Raw genomic sequence first — 22,016 nt, forward strand, 5'->3', positions numbered from 1 at the left:
AGCGAGGAGGGAGGCAGGTGCCGATGCCATGGCCTGCAGCGGGTGGCGAGGAGGTGAAGAGCTTTGCAGGATGACTCCAGGACAGACATCTCGGGGTGGTGGTGAGGAGCGGATGCCCTGGATTGGGGCAGCGCCAGCCCTGCAGGGTCCAGCCTTAATCCTACTCCTGCATCCTGCTTCAGCTGGGCCTCTCCTGCGGCCGGCATTGTCTGGTGGTGCCAGCAGAGGTAGGTGATGGTGTGGGGTCGGGGAGCAGCAGGCTCAGCTCCTCGCACCGCTCACTCATCCTGCATGAGCACGAGGGGCTGGCGGTGTCTGAGCAGCGCCCGGGGCCCCTCACTGCGTGCAGCAGAGCGCGGGGTGGTCCAGCTTCCAGAGCTGCCATTTCTTCTTCATCTCTGACTTCACCTGGTAGGGCAGCAGGTTTAGGGTCTGGCTTTCTGTGCCCTCCCCAGACCGAGCCACGCGAGAGGCAGAGTCGCAAAGCCTGCGGCTGGCACCACCCGAGCCCAGCTCCCAGCACCCACCCCAAGAAAGCCAAGTTTAAGGGGTTTTGCTGGCTTCTGTGGGGCAGCAGCCAGCACCACAGCATTAAACTGGTGCCAGGGGCAGGGCTGGGGAGGGCAGGGTACGTACCTCCTTGTTGGCAAAGCAATACAGCACAGCCACCAGGAAGCCCTGCGGAGAGAGCACGGACCCGAGCCCCACATCAGCGCATGGGACTGGCTCTGTCTCACCTCTGGGTGCTTTTAGGGTCACCCCAGAGCATCCCCAACACACGTGGGCATCGACTCAGTCACCATCACGCGCTCAACAGGGCTTGGGCAGGAGGCTGGCGTCCCCGTCCCCCAGCGCAGGGGCAGGCAGCTGGAGGAGGGGGCCCCAATGCTCACCCCGTGGTGCGAGGACCCCCGAGTGCTCTCGCCTCACCTGGAAGGAGTTGAGGAAGAGGGTGAAGAACACCTTGACGTAGCGCAGGATGCCCGTGGTTTGCTCGTCGGTGGCAAAGATGAAGACAACTTCGTGGATCCCAAAGAGGGGGATGAGCGTCAGCGTGGCTTTGGCCAGCCTGAAAAGAGCACGAGGGGGGCAGGGCCCTTTGGTGAGCAGGGACAAGCTCTCGTTTAAGCCGAGCAGTCGTTTAATGAGGCACGGGATGGGGGAGCTGGCACGGGTGGGTGGCCCCGCTCACCGCAGCTTGTAGTCGGCGTAGCCCTTCTGGTTGGCGCGCAGCTTGGCCAGGATCACCTTGAGGATCCGCATGAAGATCAGCAGGTTGATCTGGGGATAAGGGGGGCACCCATGGACCAGTCCCGCCCCAGGGCCAGCCCTCCCTCCCTCCCACCATCCCCGAACCCCAGCCAGGAGCCGGCTCCAGCCCCCAGGGATGGCTCTGGGGGTCGCTGGGGCCCCCCTACCAGGGAGGCGAGCAGGATGGGGATGCGGATGATCCACCAGTAAGCCATGTTCTCGTTCAGCGCCCAGCACCTGCCCGGGGAGACACGGAGAGCAGCCCGGTTTATGACGTGCTGGGGGTGCAGGATGAGGCCGTGCCCGGCCCTCTACGCAGCCACTCACTCCGCGTTCTCCTTCAGGTACTTGGCGGCCATCCAGGGCACCACGAACACCACGGGGGTCCCTGCAAGTCACACAGCAAACCCTGTAAAACCAAGCACCCGCCTGAGCTGAGAAACCGCCCCCAGGCTGGGGACGCTGCGGGGTGGCAGCTTGGCACAGGGCCTGTCCCCCACCCCGTCACCGGGCACCCGGGTGGCTCCTACCCCAGCCCAGGTACAGGTAGAGCCTGTAGTAATTCTTCTCGGAGAAGACGGCACCGATCAGCAGTTTGTAGAGGTAGACGGCTTCCACCAGGAACCAGTAGTGGTTGGCCAGGATGCAGTACTGCATCAGCACCTGCGCTGCACGGCAGCCCAGCGCCGCCTGCCAGAGGACACCCACCATGGGGCTGAGAGCTCGCCCATGGGGTGCACAAGTGCACCAAGATCTCACCCACAGGGCGCACAAGTGCCCCAAGAGCTTGCCCATGGGGTGCCCCAAAAACTTGCACCCCATGAGCTCACCCACTGGGTACGTGGGCTGCGTGGGCACCGGCACCCAGCCGCACGCCCTCCCCAGGGTCAGCGTCCCCCCATGCTCGGCCGTGCTTGCCTCGTGGCTCAGCAGGGCCTGCCAGTCGGCCACCTGCACCACCTCCATGCCCCAGCGCCTCTCCAGCAGCGCGTCCTTCACCATCACCGAGGTCGCCCGCAGCCCGAAGGAGGCGAAGAGGTTGGCGTGGATGTAGTTCCTGGTGCAGTGGAGCTTCCTGGCGAGAGCGAGGGGGTCGGGGGGCACCCCCTGGCCGTGGCTGGCAGCCACAGACAAGGGGCTGTGTGCGGCAGGGGCCGTGGCCCTGCTGGGGCTGACCCCCGGTGCGTGGCAGGACCGCAGCCCCCAGCCTGTCCTACCTGAAGACGGTGAGCACGAGCAGGGCAGAGACCAGGGTCAGCAGTGACAGCGAGTACCCCACGGTGTAGAGCACTTTGAAGCTCACCATCAGCCTGCGGGCACCCTCCTGCACACACAAGCACCGCTCCGCTGAGCCCAGCTGAGCAGCACCCGCCGCGCACCCCGGGGTGCCCCCACCCCGGTCACAGCTCCCACCTCCTCCATGGTGGACTCCATCTCCTCCTCGCACTGCGAGTAGTCCCGCCAGGGCTGGCTGCCGTTCACCGTCACCCACTGCCCGTCCACACCGCACCTGCGGCTCACCAGCCCGTGTTTCACTGCGGGCACAAAGCAGCAGAGGCTTCCTTCGGGCTGCCGGGGGCCCCAAACCCCCACCCCACGATAAAACCGTGGCTCTCTGCAGGGACACTGGGGCACGCAGCCACGGCTCACACCCACAGGGCCACCTCTGCTCTGCCCTCCCCGTGCCACGCGCATCCCAAGGCTGTGGGACCCCGCTCACCCCCACGCCCCCAGACCCTCCAGCACCAGATCCCGCTTCCCCACGGGGTCCGGGATGGCCGAGGCTCATCGTCACCTTTCTCAAACCAGGGCAGGTAGAAGGGGCAGGAGACGTTGACGGCGGTGCCGGGGCTCCCGTCGGGCCAGCAGGCGTACATGTCGAACGTGCGGTTGCAGAAGAGCCCTGCCACCAGCAGCACCGTGCGGGGAGAAGCCGATGGTCAGACGCAAGTGGCACGGCCAAGCCTGGTCCCACTGTCCCCACACCTCACTCACCCCTCTGGTACCCCAACCCTTGGGTGTCCCCCATGGGGACACCCAGTCCTGGCTCAGCAGCCCTCTGTGGGTGACCGGTGTCACCGGGAGGCCAAATCCCAGCCCCACGCCCCGCGCCCAGCCGGGTACCTGCTGGGTACGGCTCGCTCGCCATCCTCCTCAGGCACTCGTCTCGGTACCGCATCCACTCCTCGAAGGTCCTCTCCAGCACCTTGGCCCCGCTGTACTGCAAGCCCAGAGCCCGGTGTGGAGCCACCAGCCCCACACTTTGGGGGCACAGAGCCCACAGGGGCCCGAAGGAACCCAAAGGGACCCCCCCGGCACGCACCGGCCCCGCAGCCCCGGCTTGCACCTTACCGGCACGGAGGAGAAGAGGCACATCCAGGCGAGGTGGACGAGGCTCCGCCGGTACCGGGGCGCCATCAGGTCTCTCATGGCTGTCCCCGCCGGCCCTCAGCACCCCGATCCTGGGCGAGAGGCGGCTGCTGGGGGCGGCACGGCCGAGGGCTGCGCCCCCCGGGGCAGAACCGGGCTGCGAGCGCACCGCTGGCTGCGCTGGGAGCAAAAGCCACTTGGGGTAACCAAGTGCCAGCCTGGTGCCACCGGGCTGCGAGCTGGTGGGGGGCGCAGGGACGGCCCGGGGGGGGCACCGGGGTGCCCCAGCCTTAGGAAAGGGTCAGGGCTGGACCCCCCCGGGGCTCCCCCTTGCAAAGGGGCGCTCCCCGCCTTCCCCGGCCCAGCCTCGCCCGGGGGCTCCCGGAGCTCTGCACTGCCCACGGGGAGGGGGTGTCCCCGCCGTGCAGCCCCTCGCCGCCCCCCCCAGCCCCTCGCCACCCCCATCCCATCCCGTGCCGCCCCCCAGCCCCGTACCGGCTCCGCGACGTGAGCGCGGCGGCGAACGAGCGGCGTCTGCGGCGCGGGCACCTCCCGCCAGCGCCGTGCCCCGACGGGAGGGGGGGGGGCGGAGGCGGCACCGCCCCCCGGGGCTCGGGGCCGCCCCGCGGAGCTCCCGGCCCGGCCCGGCCCCCCCCAGGGCCACCGGGGGCCGGGGGCGTGCGGTGGTCCCGCGCGGGGGTCCCCTTTGGGGCGCTGTCGGGGAGGGGCTGAGACGCACATAGGGGAGGGTAAGGGGGGGGTTGGACACCGATGGAGACCCCCAGAGCCCCCCCGAGCTGCCCAGGGGAGGTGATGGGGCGCCCTGTGCTCGGGGGGGGGGGTGAGGAAGAGCAGTGGGGTGGCCGGGCTGTGCCCCAAAACGCTGCTGGCTGACCCTGCCAGAAAAGCTCGCATTTATTTCACAAAATCGAGATGTTCGCCCCTAAAAACAGCCTGGGGGGCTCATGGCAGGGAAGGCAGCCCATGGCTGCAGCACAGGGAGCAGGGGCTGGTTTTGTGGGATGTGCAACCCGCTGGTGGGGCTGGCAGAGGCGATGCGCTATGGGGGGACCCCCATCCCTCCCCGGCTGTTTCGGGGGGAGCCATGCCCTCAGGATACCTGTCCCAGCTCGAGGTGGCACCGAGCCTTTCCTGGGGCCTCCTTGCCCAGTGCTTTTTGCTTTCTGCTCCTTGCTTCAGTGAGCCCTTTGGGACCTCGGGGGGCAAGGCTGGCAATGGAAGTCGGGCTGTGACCGAAATCTCCAAAGCCTCTGGACAGCGGAGGATCCAAAGGAAAAGGGTTTCCAGTGGGGTTTCTCTGCTTGAGCATCACCGAGCACGTGGGACGGGGCACAGCACCATGCCCTGCTGCCCACCAAGCCACCGGGGAAAGCTGCAAACCCCCAGGTGGGTAAGCATGTGCACCTACAGGCAGCTTCAGCCCAAACAGCGATGCTCTTCCCCCGAAAACAGCCTTGCTGGAGGACGAAGGAGTGACTGGGAGCACGGCCAGCACGGCTCCTTACCCTGGTGGTGGCTGAGGCGCAGAGGAGGTACGTGGCCTTGGAGATGTCACCGCAGCCTCGCTGCTGAAGCCCTTTCCCTGGGGGTTCTGCCGTTCTCCCCCTTGGCGGGCAGTTAACTTGGCCTCAGGGTGACAAATGCTGCCTGCACAAGCATGCAATGCCCCAAAAACCACCGGGAAGTGGCCTTGCCAGGTGTCTGGTGCGCAGCAGAACACCAGGGCACACATCTGAGGGTGCCCACCAGGCACGGGAACCTGGGGGCTGCACCCACCCACGCCCCTTGCTCCAGCCTCTCCCTAGGACATCCACAGCAGAGCAGAGCATCTGGGTGTGGGTTCCCTTCCAAACCAGAGCAGAAAGCCCCAACGTCCCCCCGTGTCAACCCCAGGGGCACGGAGCTGACCCCTGCCACAGCGGGGCATGGGCTGCAGCCTGGCCAGGAGCCTCCCACAGACAGCAGCACCAGGGCTTTGCTCCACTCCTCACTCTCACTGCTTGCTGCTGCAGCTGAAGAACCGCTCCTCAGCCTTCTCCTCCTCTTCTTTCTCCTCCCCTGCTGCCCAGTAGCCCTGCTCATGGGATGACGTTGCCACACGGTGGCTTTAATGCCCACGGGGAAAACGGGGGCTGTGGGGGCAAAGCATCAGCACGCTGGTGTGGTCCCCCTACCACCAACGCACGTGGGTGCTCAGCGGTGCAGGGCTTCGCTCCTGTGCCAAGCGCCCTGGCTGCGGGAGGGCTCCTGGCCGGGGTGAACCAATTCAGGTCACCCTCCCAGGGCCACAGCTCTCCTGGGGTCACATCCTGCCCGCAGGGATGCTGCTGTGCCTTTGGACTTCTCAACGGCACCGTAGGAAATGAATACACCCTGATCTCGGGTTGACATAAGCAGTTTGTGAGCGTGCACGCACGGATGCGCTCAGGGAGATGCCTGGGCAAGAAGAAAGGTTTTTTCCTTGGGGTTTGGTAAATGAAATCCCTTGGCAATGATGGCCGTTCGCAGGGACCGTGTCTGCCCCCCGCATGACCTGAGCCCCTCTCCAGCCCGCAGTGGACCCGATGGGGCCGGTGCCTTGAACGGGGACGTGAGGAACGCGCTGTTCCTCTCCATATTGATGCATCTCGGGCAGAGTCTCCATAGCGACTGCAGCGCCTGCAGCTCGGCGGGGCCGGATCCTGACCCACCGGGCGCTGCAGAGCCCGGATGCCGTGAGAGTGGGGCTGGGATGGAGGTGGCAGCTCCGCTGTCCCCTGCCCCTCGCCGCTGCCCGGCCTTTTTGGGGCTGTGTGGGCACTTCCCATGGCCACCCCACCTGTCCTGCAGCCGGGCCGTGCTCACCGCATCCTCCACGTGGTGCCTGGGGCAGGTCCCAGCACCTGCAGCCACTGCTCCAGCAGAGAGACACACATGCCTGAACCCCCTTCCCACCTCCTCCACCCCTGGTGAGACCCCATGGGACCACCACGGCCCCGCTCCCCAGCACCTCCTGAAAGCAGGCAGCGCTTCGTGCAGCCGCTGCAGGCAGGGAAAGTCATACGTGTGTCTTACTGCCGACTCTGCTAATCACAATGTGTTGCTTCCCACTGAAATGCTAATCAACGCACCCTGACTTGCAATTATTCAGTGAACTTCTCAGAAAAGGCTGCCGGAGCAGTACCGGGTAGGGAAATTCATCAGGCAGCGAGCGCGGTGCGGGTGGGAGCTGGGCAGGACGATGCTCAGTGCCGCGCTTCCATCCTGCCCTGCTCAGCGCACCAAAGGCTTTTGTATAGTTAAAAAGCAAAGTATTTTTAATATCAGCAGATGGTGCTATTAAAGATAGCTGCAAAAGCGCAGCCCGACAACACGCAGAGGCAGACCCGTGCGAGCGGTGAGCCGCTTGCCCCAGACTTTGCTCTTTTCAGAAGCCGTTGTGTGCGTACGGGAAAAATTTGTTTTGTGCTTGAATCTCTCTGATTTGGCAGGGGATGGATCCTGAAAACAAGACACCGGAGCCAACAGCAACCCAGCGCCAGGCTAAGTGCAGCAGCTGCCCCTAAGCAGTGCGCTCTCCATGCACTGCCTTCAGCCTCAATGTCTCTACCCTAAAAATGACCCCGAGCTTTGCCCAGCCACGAAGTGCTTCCTCTTCCTGCAGGGCTGTGGCTTGGGGTGGCTCTTGCACAAAGCGACATCCTAATTACCCCTGGGGAGCACCAGGTCTTCATGGACAACAAGTCCACGGGCTTCACGGGCCAGCCCGTTGCCCTCACCTCCATCCCCTGGGGCAGCGGTGGCCGGGGACGCCGGCACAGCCACCGCTCTGCAGCAAAGGTCACTTCCAAGCCGGTGCTTCAGCGCCGCATTGCCACATGCTCGTGATAAATGACTGTTCCCAGCTCATAAAGCCATTATCGAATTTGGCACTGTCTCAGAGAAGCCCTCAGCAGACGCCTTCCTCCCGGAGCACCCCGGGGCGCACAGCTCGCCGGGCCTGCCCTCAGAGCTGACCGAGCCCCTTGCGCTCCCATTGTGCTTCTCGCCTTATTCAAGCAGGAAGGCTGAACGATAAGATCAAGAACTTCTCTGGAAATCATCTATATTCACATCCTGCCCTGGAGCTGGACTCTTTGTACCCGTCCTCTGCTGAAGGGCACGGCCTGCCCTCCTCCATATGTAACGGCTTGGCAGGCGGCGCGGCAGCCGTATTGCAGGGCAGGGTCGCTATACCCCCGGCATCCGTAATTCAAGGAGCGGATAAGAGGCTGCAGCTTTTATTTCACTCCTGCCCGTTAGGAGGCTGGCTGCAACTTCTTCCATCACCACCTATTTTAACAGAATCGCGTCCAACAGATCACCGCCCGGTGCTCTCTCCCAGGACAGGGAAGCCAAATCCAGAAGTTTTCTCCTGATGGAATAATTTTAAATTTGGTTTCATGTGTCTCCATAGCCCTGTGTTTGCATTTCACCATCTTTCTTTTTCCCACTCCCTTTGACACCGGTGACTCGGTGCCGTGCCCGTCCCCGGGGTGGCCACAAAGCAGTGGCACCGTTGGCACCCGGTGCTCCCGGAGAGGTGTGCGATTCAACGCGCTCTGCAAATGCCGTGTCTGCATCTGCACGTTGTTCTCCCGAACCTCTTAGCGCTCGATTTATACACTCAAGTCATGTTATTTCATCTTTCTCACCAAGCTGGGGTGAAAATTGACAGCGTTTGGCTTTTCCCACCAGTGAGAAATACCAACCTGGGCAGCCACCAACCTGGGCAAGGAGTCCCTGACCTCTCCCCAACACTTGTCCCATGCCACCACCCCACCAGCCCCGGCAGCATCTCTGCTGCAGGTGAGCCAGCGCCGTGGGATGCATTTTGCAGCTCAGTCTCTGCTGCACTCGCCATGGACAGGAGCACTTGGATAAAGCCACGCTCCTCGCAGTGGTGGCTCTGGATGGCCTGTCCCCTGAGGTCACCAAGCTGGAGGGCTGAGGCTCAGTGCATCACAAGAAACCCGCAGGGACGTTGCTTTTATTAGTGATGGGCAGCTAATGGGGCATCTGCTCAGCACAGGATGTGGCTGTGTCCATCCTTGCTGTCCCAGGAAAATGGATCTCTCTTCAAAATGCCACCACAAAGCCTCAGCTGCAGATATTTAGCCTGTAGCACGGCAGGTATCTGCCCCCAGCTCCAGGTGGCACCACAGCTGGCTGCTGTTGAGCTCAGCCTGGGCTGAGCCCAGGTGCCCACCCTTAACAGGCATTGTCCTCAGAGCACCCCACTGACTGTTCAGGTGCATCCCAGGCTTACAGAACTGCTTTGCCAGATCTGGGCAGGAGATAAAAGGAGGTAATTTGCTCCCTAAAAGTCTTCAGATGGATGCTGGGCAGCCTGAAAGCTGCTTTGCTCCTCACTGAATACACGCTGGCTGCTGCTGGAGGCATGGCAGCTGGGTCCTGCTGCAGGGCACATCACCGGCCCCAACGTGGGAGCAAAGGTGGGTGTGCTGCTGCCTTGGGTTCCTTTGTGTCTCTCTCCAGTAGATCTGAGGGCTTAAGAGAAATAACAGAGTGGTGTCCCTCCACCTGGGGTACCAGACACAGTTTATAGCCAGAGGAAGCTGGAGGCAGGGCCCTACGAGCCCTGCTCTGTTCGAGCTGCATCTGCTCCAGCCTCCTGGGGTGAGAATTGCCTGAAGCTGCTGTTGAGCTCAGGATCGCTGTCAAAATCCTCCCCTTTTCCTCACTTTGGGGAAACTGAAGCAAAAACAAGGCTTGCTGGCTTCTTCCCTTTGTAGCTGTTCCTCGTGTGTGTTACCGTGCCAAGCTCCCAGTTTGGGCTGGGCTGGGACTGGGCTGTGCTGTGCTGCTGGTGTGGGGCTCTGCTGTGCACCAGAGCTTGCAGCACGCATGAGGAGGGTCCTGCAGGCAGTGCTGGGGGTCAGCAGCCCTGGAGCCTCCTGCAACTTTGGGTGAGGTTTTGAGGGGTTTTCACTTCGTGAATGAAAGCTGTAGATGGGCCCTGGGCTCCCTGGCACCATGGTGTGTTTTCTGGTGCTCCCCCAAAGGGAGGTTTCTGGGTGCACGTGTCCCCTCCTGATGTCACTGCAGATCTTCCAACAGCTTAACCGCAAAGGAAACAATGTCACCTGCCCAGGCCACCTGAGATCTTCATTACCTCACCAATAACTCCCCAAATCCCTCAATATCTTCAGTGCAACAGCTTTTGCTCCAACTGCAGGAAGGTTACAAAGGGCTCCCCCCATCCACTGTGTGCTCTGGACAGAGGCAGGTGGGGGCTGCGGTGCAGCCAGCTGCTGGAACGATGCTGTGTTGATCCAAGAGCAATCGCTTCCTCCACGGGCAATTTCACAGCCGAGTGGATTTTTGCGATAGGAAAAGGCACTAAGGAAGCCCAGAGGATGCATCTGGGCTGCTTGCAGATGAGGCATGGCCCTGCTGTTGCTCATCTCTGCCTTGCAGTCATGCTCGCACATGGGCTGGGGCTGCCCAGTGTCCCATCCACATGGATCGGGAGCCAAAATATTGACTGTATGGAAGAAACCAAAACTTTTCCCAAGTGAACCATGATTTTGGGTCCCCTTGCCTAGTAGCAATGATGATCTGCACTTTCAGCCCCTCATAGTCCTTAATCAAGCAGTGCCAAGCCATCTGAATTCAGACCCCCCTCAAGATTAGGGGGATTTGGGGGAGAAAAGTGCTTACAGCTGGCTTCAGGCAGGCCACGTGGCACTCAGCTTTGAAGGGAGCTGCTGGAGAGTGGAAATATCGTCTTGTTTTTCACTGCATATAGATGAGAACCCAGTCCCTCCTCTCCTGACCTGTCAGACAAAGTCTGAGATAGATCTGGAAATCTATTTGCTTGGGGATGTTTTTTCATCCTAAGTAGCTTCTCTTGCTTATCTGCTGAGTGATCAAACAGTGGCGGTTGATTTATTACCCCTCCTGCATGATACATGGGCTGCTGCTCATCCTGGGCACCGCACTCTGCTCTCCAGGCTCCCTTAATGCCAGCACATTAGCAGGAGGGAGCAGCTGTGCAATGTAATTATGGGGAACGTGACATTCCTGGATGCTTCCCTTCCCCAGGCACAAAGCACCGTGTTTCTGGGGTGCCTTGGCACCAACAGCCCCGAGGCTCCCACCAGTGGTCTCCAGCCATCCCCTGGCCTCCCCTATGTAGAAGTAGCAGTCACTGTCCTGTCCTCGCTTCTGGAGCAATAAGGAGATGGTAAACAAGTGGGAAGGGTGGGGGCTGCTCCTGAAATTCTCTTCCCTGCTCAGCAGTGAGCAGAAACCCCAGATCGAGTGGATGGGGCAGCACTTGGCACAAAACAGCCTTCAGGTGACAGTGAATCTGCCCCAGCTGTGAGCTGGGGGAGGCTCAGAAGCCAGGCACCAGAAGTGGGGTGCAGAAACCTGAATGTGAAGCATCTGTGTGACGCTCACATTTACCAGCCCAATGAAAGCCTTTTTTTTTTTTTTTTTTCCCCCCCCCACCCTGCCTCTTTTCTTTTCTCACCAGCTTCTCTCTGAGTGAATTGCTCTGGCAGATTCCCTTCCCAGCCCTTCAAGCTGTAAGGGGTCTGCCCGTAGAGCTGACACTCTGCAGCATTTATCTCATAGATAGCTCAGGAAGCAGCACAGCAGAAGCAGTCTTTATTTTCTCAGCCATCAAGGCAACCACGCTCTCATTTTGTGGTGCCTGAGAGGTGGCTTGGAGCAGGCTGATGCCTGCAGCGACTTCACACCAGGCTCTTCTGGGATGTACAAGAAGCGTGAGGCCTTTTTACTCCTTTTTCCCATCGGGGAGGGCACAGATGAGTGTTTGTTGCTTTGTGCTCGAAGAATCTCAAGAATCCTCGATCACCTCAAGATTTTCTACCTCTCATTAAAAAAAAAAATAAAAAAAAATTAAAGAAATGGGAATAAAAATTGCTGGCTTTCTCACATGGTCATATTTTCAACAGCAGAGCTTATCCCAGCCCTGCCAAGAGCTCTGGCCATGCCAGCCCTGGGATCAAGGACTGAATTTGCAGTGCAAGAAGAGCCAGACAAGACAAGGAGACAGCATCAGGGGAAAAAAAGTAGGTGAAGCCTGCAGCTCTTCTCCCTGCTCGGCAGGTCGGTGAGCAGCAAGGCTCTGGGACCTGGCAGGGATCAGCTGCTGCTGGAGGGAGGCTGTGCTCAGGCTCTCAGAAGTTTGTTTTAGCTAGAAAAAAATTACTTTTTTCAGCTTTAGATATGTGGGTTTCTAGGTGGGGTGCAGGTCTGAAACCAGGGCACAGAGGAGTGTGGGCACAGGGGCTCAGCCTGCCCATGGGAAGGGCATTGTGGCTGCAGACGTGATGCCACCACCTGCCCTCGCGCTCCCCAGACCACCCCATGCTGCTCGCCTGCCCACCAAGCACAGCTTATTTGGGATTTTAGAGCATCAGGCAACCTCAATTTCAGTGATCTGGCAGAGGTACTGTGGCCACTCCTTCTGCATGTGAGCTGGAAGAAGCCTTGTTGGCTGCCCCTGTCTGCCTCTGCATCCCTGAGCATGGGCAGATGCCACCAGGGATGCACGGTGAACAGCCAGGTCAGCCTGGCTGCCAGCAGCAGTCCCCTGTGGGAACAGCATGGAAGAAAAGCTCTCCATGAAGTGTTAAGGAAAAAACACTTTAGGACAATCTGCCAGGTGTTACGATGTAAAGGTGTGAGTATTTGGCTAGAAATGTGCGATAGCAACTTTAATGTCGAGCGCTGCCGAAAGAACAACCTTAGGAAAGAACAGCAGAATGATAAAAATGAAGGGGAAAAAAAAAGGCTTCATCTGCAGGAAGCTGGAACAAGAGTTCAGAGGGCTGAAAGAAGGAAAAATTACTAGAGCTGGTTATTTGTGTGCTGGGAACCTGGCAGGTAGGAGGGTAGTGTCCGGATGCAACGGGGTTGTGTGGAGCTGCCAGAGGGGAACCAGAAAGTGTCGGCTGGTGGCCAGGAGAATCGGAGCACCAGGTCAGCAGGGCTGCTGTGGTTGCAAGGGGCACCTGGGGAACACCAGGGAAAGGTCAAGCCACGAGACTCTTCCTCTGTTCTTAGATGATGATGTGGTAGGCAGATGTGACCTTGTTCGGGCAGATGTGACCAAATAGTTCTTCCTTTCCAAGGGCTCTGGAAACAGCTCTTGTGAGCAAGCAGAGACTGGTGGGTGCCACGAGGTCTGGCTGCCCTTGTGAGGTTCAAGGTTCAATGCAAGTCACCTAAAGCAGGCTGCTCAGGACCATGTCCAGACTGCTTTTCAGCATCTCCAGGGATGGAGACTCAAAAACCTCTCTGGGCCTAGTCACCCTTGAAATAAAAAGAGTGTCTCCTGGCATTCAGAGGGAACTCATGTGTTTCAGGCTGTGCTTGTTGCCACTCATCCTGTCACAGGGTACCACTGAAATGAGCCTCACTCTGTCATCTTTATGGTCTCCCTTACATACAGTTTTTTTCCTGAATAGTCAAGAAGTGTTAGATGTTCTTCAGCAGCTAGCTGCAAGTCATCCTACATAGCTAAATATAAGATACTATAAGGATAATTTATCTGTTGACAGCTTCACAGAATGGCTGAGGTTAGAAGGGTCGTGTGGTCGAACCTTGTGAGACTGCTTCTCCTTCCCTGCCTGCCACCTCTCAGATCGAGGAGCTCCTCTTCAGCCCTGCTGCAGAAACTGTGCTTCTTGCAGAGGCACGGCAGTTTGCACAGCAGCCTCTGGCACTAAGTCAGGAGCTGACACAGACAGCAGGCTGTCCGATGGCATATTTGAATGATGTACTATTTAAAAGCACATTCTGCTAAACACTTGCAGCAGTTAAAAGGGACCGGATGGCATGCAGCCTGGATCGATGATGTTCAGCTGCTCAGGTCAGTGGTTTCTTGGTGAAACCAAGACTGATGGATGCTCATGAGCCAACGGATGACTCCACTCCAGTGGTATGGAGCCAGAGAAATGGCTAAAAGGTGTTGGCACAGCCCTGAAGTCAAAACAGGACGTAAGTGGGATGGGGTGATACAAACAGGGCCCAGGCTGTGGAAAAGGGTTTGCCTGGCCCCAGTTGTAGCACACATGGTGCTTATCAGCCCTGAAGTGATTTGGCGAGCCCCAGAATTCACGTGAACAGGGTGTGAAACAAGCAGATAAGATTTTTTCTTTTTTTTTTTTTTTTTTTTTTTTCATGAGGATTTAAATAATAAGCTGTTACTGATGGTCTCTTCTGTCATCCCCACCTGCATCTCACAGCGTTGCCATTCACAGCAGGGGCTGCTAATTCCTTACCACCAGCGGTCTGGGCTGAGTGGTGCAGCCACCACCTTCCACCAGGCACAGGTCTGCTTGTGCCTGAGGGGCCATCAGTGCCCTGCATGCTCACAAAACGCTTGGGCGGTGTTCACCACCCCTGCCTGGCTTCCTCCTACACCTTCACCAGGCCCCCAGCAGAGGTCGAAGCTTCCCACAGCCCTAATGGAATGAAATTGCATTTAGATGAAATTAGAGGCTTGGATGGAGACCGGTCGCTGCAGGTGTGCAGTGAAGATATTATCAACTCAGAAATGTATAGCACTTTTCTTTTGGGTCAGAGTTTCTGGGGATGGGAACATGGCAGGGAGAAAGGTTTGGCCCCATGCTGCAGGTTTCTGTCAGTTACGTGGCTGCAGTTTCTTCCTGGCCCTTTTACTTCAAAGCTGCATTCACTCCAGTGACATTCATGCTGCCTAATACTCATCTATGAATAAGAAGAGCTGAGTTAAACGATATGATGACCATCCATTTATTTTATTTTGCCCGCTGGTCAGTGTGGTACAGCAGGGGAATGATTCCTTCCTTCTCTGGTTCTCCCTGCCCAAGTTATTGGATGGCTGATAAGCTCTTGAACTACTGAATTATTTAAAGTTTTCTATCTTATGGCTTTCTGGCATTAGGAACCCAACCTCTAATCATGTATCCTGTTTTTTAATGTAACTACTTATTTTCAATTTTTATCTTGATAGGATTCATTGTTATTTCCTTGCTTTTGATTGCTCTTTCAATCATGTAGATGGGGTGCTGCTCAACAGAGTTTGTGTGTGCATGTGTTACATATGCTTGAGCAGTTGGAACTGGTAAACTGAGGACTGTTCACAAAATGTACTGAGGCACCCATAGATCAGCCTGACATCTAGATTATTTTCAGCTCATTCTGCCCCGCAATATTGATGGCCCTGTCAGTAAGAGCTGTGGCCACTCTGCCTGGTGCTTCTGCAGTCCCGTGGTCAGCGTTCCCGTTCCTTTAGGACATCTGAAACAACAAAGTGTTGGCGGAAAAACTGTCACATTGTCCTTACTTGATTCATCAACATGAGAACTCCTGTTGGCTATGTCTGTAGGGGCAAACTCGGGACACCGATAGCCTTTGAGTAGTTTGTTATGAAACCCCGCTGACAGGATCAGTCAGCTTCAGTCGTGGGCAGGAGCCGAGGGGTGGCAGGGAGCGAGGGGCTGGCCTGGGGACATGGCTGTTCTTGGGTGTTGTGAGGATGGACAGTGAACACGGAGGTATTTGCTGGAGGTATTTGCTCATCGGAGGGGTCTGCGCTGCTGCATGCAGCATAGGCTGCTCCTGGAGCTGCCCCTACGTTTTGGTGAGCAGGGCATGTCCTGCTGAAGCTAGGGATAGAAGAATGGGGGCTTGCTTAATTGTATTAATGATTTCTAAATAAAACAATCATAATTATTAAAGCCAGGAATGGAAGAATGGGGGCTTGCTTAATCGCATTAAAATAGATGTTGCTGAGTGTCTTTGCTTACTGAACCCAAACGAGGAGTCTCGGGGCCCCTCACAGAGGACGTTTCCTGACAAAAATGGGGAACCTGCCTCAAAAACCAGCTGAGATGACCTTGTGGTTTGGACAAGAGCTGAGGAACAGCTGAGTCTGCACAGAGGCAGGGGGCAGCTGCTGGTGATGGAGAGGAGACACCGGCCTTCAGCCCCACCACCACCAGCAGCAGGCACAGATGAGAAGAGTTTATGGGAACGACTGCTTGGAGCTGATTGTAGCACACAGCAGGGATGGGTTATGCTCATGTAGAGGTGTACTGGGAAATTTGTGCTCTTTGTTGCATATAACCAGGGCGAGTCGCCGTGTTAGGGTGCGCATGCCTTTGGGAGCCATCCCGCATGCACCCAACACCAAGATAAGCCACATACTCACTTCATAACTTTATAACTTACAACTTTTATAACTTAGATAACTTATAACTTATTTGAGTTATGGTTCCTTCACGAACCACTGCCAGCACCGTTGGTGTGGCTGTCTCCCCCCGGGCCGTGCTCCAAGCGTTGCTGCCCGCCCCTGAGCCCAGTGTGCGGGCTGCGGAGCCCCGGGCCCCCCCCGGGACCCGAGGCAGGACCCGGACCCCACCCAGAACCCCCTCAGGACCCGAGGCAGGACCCACCCCCCCCAGGCCCTCCCCGGCGCTTCGCGTCCCGGTGAAGTTGGGCCCGGCCGCTGCGCCGTAGGGCGGTCTCCATAGCAACGAGCGGCGCGGCCTGCTGCAGCGATGTCGTTCCGCGACCTGCGCAGTGAGTGCGGCCCCGGGTCCCCCCCGTGTCCCCTCAGTGTCCCCTCATGTCCCTTCGTGTCCCCGGGCTGGTGCAAAGGGCTCCCGGGCCGCGCTCCGTTAGGGCCCCGGCTCCTGACGGGGTTGGGGGGGGGGCTCGGGGTCGGTGCTCGCGGCAGCCCCCCCGACGCTCGCTGTCAGCTGTTTTGTTTTTTTTTTTTTTTTTTTTTTCTCAGATTTCACCGAGATGATGCGGGCGCTGGGCTATCCCCGGCTCATCTCGCTGGAGAATTTCCACGCCCCGAACTTCATGCTGGTCGCCGAAGTGCTGCTGTGGCTGGTGAAGAGGTGGGTGGGGGGCCTCGGGCCGGCGGGGAAACTTAACGCGAGCCGGCCGATCTCTGGCATCTCCTCTCCACATCACGCAGGACTTGCAGTAATAATTAACTTTGTGCCTTTGGAGTTTGATTACAGAACCTTAACAGTGTGTTTTGGTAACCGAAGTAGAGAATAGTGCCCAAATCCTGTCAGGAACAGCACCCTGAAGGTGCTTTTGTCCCTCACACACTCCGCAGGCTGTGTCCCGGCAGAGCTGCTCGGGATGCAGTCAGTTTTTATCCTCTCACAGCGCTTACTGCTTCAGCTTGGGCTCGTCTAGCATCCGTGCTGTGTTTTAAAACCATGTGCATAGAAACACAGCATTCACCCACCGCTGTCCAGTTACGGTTTCGCACCCACCTAACCCATTGGCAGGCTTTGTTTAAATGTTTATGAAACCTGACCTGCTAATACATGCTCTTCTTTCCCTCACATACATGAAAAAATAAAACAACCTAAGCTACTCCCCACGTCAAATATTCCGATGGAAAATATAACAGCGATCTGTTGGCCCGATAGCTGTTTCTTTGGCCTGGATTTGTAATTAATATAATAGTGTTAAATTTAATGGATGTTTCCTGAATGCTGCCACAATTTTAATAAAATAGGGGAATACTTAAAAATGATTCAGAAGTGCTTGAAATGAGTTACCTGACTATTCTTTAAACTACTGATGTTACACAGAGGGTCTAAATTACTTGTTGTTTCCACATCACATTTAAAACCATAAATCAGTATTCCCCCCCCCAGCAACACAACAGGGTTGTTGTGAAAGAAAACAAAAATATCATTTAAAAAATAGTATTTCTCTACTTAAAAGCTTAAACTTCAATAGTGTGGGATAATTGGGAGCTCTGTGCCTGTTAGGGAAGCGCTTTACTTTCAGGCCAAACAGCAACTGAACGCCAGCATCCTTCTCTGTTATGAGTCAGATTTACACTTGACACTGACAAGCAGCTTTTGCTCTCAAGAAGCCTTTTGATTACACTTTAAAGCGGAGAGGCTACTTTGCACATGCCTTGCTCTTAATTGCAAATGTGACTTGAAAGGGAAGATGCTTTTTTCTTTTTGCCTGTCTGAATGGTGAAAATCTCAAAGCCCGGGAATAACCCCAGGAATTTACCGTTTTTTCTTCCTTGGTTCCTGTAGGCTGGTGACTTCTGGAAGTTTCTGCACTTTGCAAGTGCTTTTTAAAAAGCAGTTCACGATCTTTCTGTCTGCTTTTTTGCGTTTCATTTAATTCTGAAAGTAATCTGTGTGAAAGGATGTCTGTGAGTGTGTACTTTTCTCATGTATTTTGAGAGTGTGGAAACACGTATGGCAACATTTTAAAAGGTGACATGGCTCTTTTTGTTACTGCCCTCAGTAGTAATCCAGCACACAACATTTTAACGTACCACCTGAAAGGCTGAGAAGATGAGCTCTGTCGTATGCCAGGTGTTTTAAATTGTGAAGTCACATGTGATCGAGTTTAGTTTGATTTACAGAAGCAGCTTGTGATTTAAGTAGTAAGTTATTGCTGAGTATAAGTATTTCACAGATTTGGTCAAGTCAGCTAAATTTTGCTCCTTTGCAAAACCCTGAGTGAAAAGATGTGTTCTGGATCCCAAAGTAACAATTCCTGCTGGAGAAGCATCTCGGGTTTCATAGCTTTTGCAGTTTGTACACAAATCCCTCAATGCATTCCAAGGCTTGGATCCCTGTATCTGCGGTAGGAGCTAAAGAGTTATTTTCAGTTTTGTACATGTGTTGTCTTCTTTCTTTTTGATTTTACCTCATAAATGAGTTTCCTCAATCCTGCATATTTATTTCAGAATTGCTGCATGCTTCTTTCCGCAGGTATGAGCCTCAGACAGACATTCCTCCTGATATTGAGACGGAACAGGACCGCGTTTTCTTCATTAAGGCTGTAGCTCAGTTTATGGTATGTCTGTTTATTTCACATTAAAATACGTGTTCTGTGTTAGCTTTAATGGTTTCCCTCGTAATCCCTTATGATTTCTGTTTGGTGGGTGGCTGAGTATCTACTGTACTCTTGTGATGTATGTCAGATTGCAGGTCAGCTTTGTTTTCTCTCTGAAATAATGATTTAGGCTATAAAATTGATTGGGGAATTCTGCTCAGGATCAAAAATGCAGATTGAAAATAGTAAGAAAATGAAGAGGAAGGGAGAGAGGAGTTAATTTTAGAACTTACTACTAATAAAGCTTCAGCAATGATATAAGCACAACTACTTGATATTGTAAGTAGCTTCATTTGAGTCATAGTAGTGAAGTCAAGTAGAAGTATTCTTCCTTGGTTCATAGGGTCTTTGAGTCTAGAGTGTTCTTTTAGGCTTGTATTTGTATGGATCCAAAACAAGTGGTGACCTTGTCGGTGATTTGGGATCCTCATGTAACAGCTGTTATAAACGTGAGCAGCCCAGGGTGTGTTGTTACTGAAATCACCTAGAGTTATGTCTGTGACTTCACAGAATTGGAATCTAAACATCTAATGATAAAACAAAATTCATCTTTATCTCTTAATATTGGGGGGGGGGGGGGGTAAGAGTAAAGGATATAGCTGTAGAAAGGACATTTGTGAAGCCCTTTAAATGGGTTCAGAAGAGATTCTGTCTTATTTACTACTAACTTTGGATGCCTAATTAGTTCGTATGCTTGAGTAGTTATAACCTCTGACGTGCTCTATAGGATTGTACACTGGCATTCTGTCGTATGAGCCTTCTCGGTGATGGGGCTGAGGTTTAGTTTTCTCAGAGCCAATCTTTTACCACCTTATTCTTAGCCACACTTGAATTAGGTTTTCACCTTCTGTAGTCTCCTGTGAACACACTCCTTCACATCAGCCTTGTTGCTTTGATGTGGCATGAGCCTTTGCTGTTATGACACACCTGTGCACAACTTTAATCAAGTGGAAAAAACTTAGTGGTTAAAACTTCCAGATGGGTTTGGAAACAGTGGAATTCTTTATGCTAGAGCCAAAGATTAATTTCTTATCAAACTTCTCTGAATTTTTAAAATGTATTAAAATGATATTCTAATCAGGATCACTTTTGTCTTCAGATTTGTGACGGTGTCCACCGTAAGTTTCCTTGATTCTTAATTTTACTTTGTTCAGAACATGATTCGCATCTGTACATACCAGAATGTACTTTTGAGTCCTGGAGCATCATAAGATGAAGTGAACGGATGTATTTTGTTGGGAGGGATTTCTGCCCTCCAAACCAAGCATGTTTTGAAATGAAAAGATGGAGTCATTAATAACGTTGTTAATACATTTTCCTTTTACTATCTGATTTAATGGAAGATATCCCTAAAGATTTTAGAAGTATTTGATTCAGAAAATGAAATGAATTGAAATTTCTTTAATCATCCTATGCTTAATTAATATTACAAAAATAATACGGGGATTATTGTAGTTCTTCAGCATTTTCAGAATGAGAAAAGCTTGTAGACATTTCCTTAATAACTCAACGTCTGTGGAATCCACGGTTATGTTGTCTAGTAGCTGGGAGCTTTATGTGTCCGTAGCCAGAGGTGAGATGTGATAGAGACAGATTTATCTTAGGGAATATCAGGAAGGATTAATCACCATGAAATATATCTAGAATATTCCTTTCCTTTACCAGACAAGGAGTATAAATGTGTTTTTACTCAAACAATGTATTGCCCTGTGTTACTGGGTTTAGATGCTACCGAGACTGTGCTGTTGTACAGGAAAGAATGCAAAATGCTTGGGCCAGATGGGATAAAGACTGTGGGTCTGCAACTGAATGACTGGAAGTTCTGGTGGTTCTTCCCCGAGCTGTTTTTGCTTTTCCATCACACATTATTTGGCTAATTAACTGATTATAAGGACTGAAACCTGTGTCTGGCATAGGTACAAATGCTGCTCTTGGTACTGCCTGGGCTGTGTGCTTTACAGCTGTGTCAGGGTTCCAGAAAAGCCAAATGTCAGCAACAGGGATTGCTGCTGAAACCAACCAAGGATCTCAGGGCCTGAACTATGACTGTCTTCGGATGCTGTACTGGTAATGTGCAGAGAGCTCTTAGGAGCACAGGACTGTGTTAGTAGTGAGCCATGGGGTAGAGGAAATAAGTTGTAGGGCTTGTTGCTTTGCACAGCAAGGCCCTGTGTTTGTGGTGCGTCCATAGCTCTGTGTCCTGGGACTGCCCTCACTGTTGGAATTAATGTCTGTTGTCAGATTCGGGACCTAGTGGTTTTGTGGGTTTTGGAGGAGGGTAACAATCCGTATGACCTCACATAATTAGGATATCCGTTTCATCTGTCCTGTCTCATAGGAATGTAAATTCTTCCTGCCTGCGGTTGTCTCTTATTGAATTACTGAATTGATTGATAGGAAGTTTTAGCGTAACAGGAAAGATGCAGACTGTTTGGAGAAGCAAGGACAAAGGTACTGAGCCTACCACCCTTTGGTTTAAGTGGTAGGGCATAGCATCCCCTTCTACACAGCACAGGAAAGATGGCTGGTGCATTTCTGCAGTCCCACTTTAATCCCCCAAGAGGGGACTTGCAGCACAGTGGCAGTGACACGGTGCTGTGCTGCTCTGTGGGTCAGGCAGGAACCTTTCACGTTCCCACTTCTCTGAATGTCTTTACTGAGGCTCTGCCTTGGGTCCACAATTTGGCTCCATGATAATAATGAAGCAGGTTTTTAAAGTAGAGCAAACTTTCTGGCTGTTGATTCCATTCCTGCAGTAAATTTTTATTTCTATTTTATTATGTTTAAAGAATTGCATTTTCAGGATAGATGGAAGTGATTCTTCATGATACTTTACAACTATTTAGAGTTGTTGGAAAATAGGTGACCGAATCTCAAGCTTTCCAAACATGCAGTTTGTTTGCTTGCTTGAATAGGCAGTGCAATTATGTCAATCTGAAAAATATATGTAGCTTTGTGTGTGTTTTTCCTCTTTTTTTCTAAGTAGCCTTTGAGTGCAAAACATTTTTTTCCTTTTACTAGACATTGATTTTTCTCTCTTGAGGTTGAATGGAACTGAAATTGGAATTCCTGTCTCTAACCATGTCCTTCATGATGTGGTGTATTAGTCTTCTTTGTGTAGTGGATGTTTAACAGATTCCGCCGATTTAATGGCATACTTCTCTTAAAATTTAATACCCACTGTTTCTACAGTCTAGTTTTTTAGATTTCTTGTACCCAAAGGGATGGAAGAACACATCTGGCTTTCTGCTTTATGTGTTGGTTCATTTGAGGTCACACTGGCCAAAATTTTCCGAAGCGGTTTCAGGGTTTTTGTACCGTAAATCTCATGATCAGGGTGTGCAACATCAGTAACCTGCTCTGGAAAGTTTCACTTCTCTTTTAGCTGTGTTCCTGCGTGCAGAAAGTGCGTAGAGGCAGAAAGTGCGTAGAGGCACTGTGCTGCGTTGTGACTTTGTGAAGAAAGAGGC

The 22,016-nt window shown here is 54.1% G+C and overlaps 2 protein-coding genes across 8 annotated transcripts in view; one reads left to right on the forward strand and one right to left on the reverse strand.

The window, feature by feature from the left end:
- Positions 1 to 274: 274 nt before the first annotated feature.
- LOC137864575 (glucagon receptor-like) lies at positions 275 to 3,690 on the reverse strand. The gene is made up of 13 exons (XM_068698768.1): positions 3,604 to 3,690; positions 3,376 to 3,472; positions 3,047 to 3,154; positions 2,665 to 2,786; positions 2,469 to 2,575; positions 2,170 to 2,326; positions 1,782 to 1,941; positions 1,579 to 1,639; positions 1,419 to 1,488; positions 1,193 to 1,281; positions 931 to 1,069; positions 637 to 678; positions 275 to 408 (listed from the first exon to the last, which is right to left on the reverse strand). Exons 1-13 carry the CDS (start codon positions 3,679 to 3,681, stop codon positions 337 to 339), a joined length of 1,302 nt encoding a protein of 433 aa, XP_068554869.1. The 5' UTR covers positions 3,682 to 3,690; the 3' UTR covers positions 275 to 336.
- Positions 3,691 to 8,968: 5,278 nt separating this feature from the next.
- The window catches only part of CLUAP1 (clusterin associated protein 1), a 78,321-nt gene continuing 65,273 nt past the window's right edge, over positions 8,969 to 22,016 (forward strand). Inside the window, exons 1-3 of one of the 7 annotated variants that reach the window (XR_011101639.1) lie at positions 8,969 to 9,116; positions 16,442 to 16,553; positions 18,423 to 18,507. Coding sequence is in view for 6 of the 7 variants with exons in the window: in XM_068699361.1 (XP_068555462.1) it covers positions 8,999 to 9,116; positions 16,442 to 16,553; positions 18,423 to 18,507 (315 nt within the window). In the remaining variant the exon portion in view is untranslated. Of the gene's footprint in view, positions 9,117 to 16,085; positions 16,228 to 16,441; positions 16,642 to 18,117; positions 18,324 to 18,422; positions 18,508 to 22,016 lie in introns of those variants that run through there. The other 6 variants (XM_068699361.1, XM_068699366.1, XM_068699362.1 and 3 more) reach the window with 6 other exon arrangements.

This window comes from Anas acuta, chromosome 15 (assembly GCF_963932015.1).
Source record: "Anas acuta chromosome 15, bAnaAcu1.1, whole genome shotgun sequence".
NCBI classification, from domain to species: domain Eukaryota; kingdom Metazoa; phylum Chordata; class Aves; order Anseriformes; family Anatidae; genus Anas; species Anas acuta.

Bases quoted from the DNA above. Each gene is read 5' to 3' on its own strand.
- LOC137864575 (XM_068698768.1), bottom strand. From the start codon at position 3,681: ATGAGAGACCTGATGGCGCCCCGGTACCGGCGGAGCCTCGTCCACCTC. The intron at 1,942-2,169 runs GCAAGCACGGCC...GTCCTCTGGCAG, and splicing joins AGGCCCTGCTGAGCCACGAG to GCGGCGCTGGGCTGCCGTGC. The intron at 1,640-1,781 runs GTAGGAGCCACC...TGTGACTTGCAG, and splicing joins CTACCTGTACCTGGGCTGGG to GGACCCCCGTGGTGTTCGTG.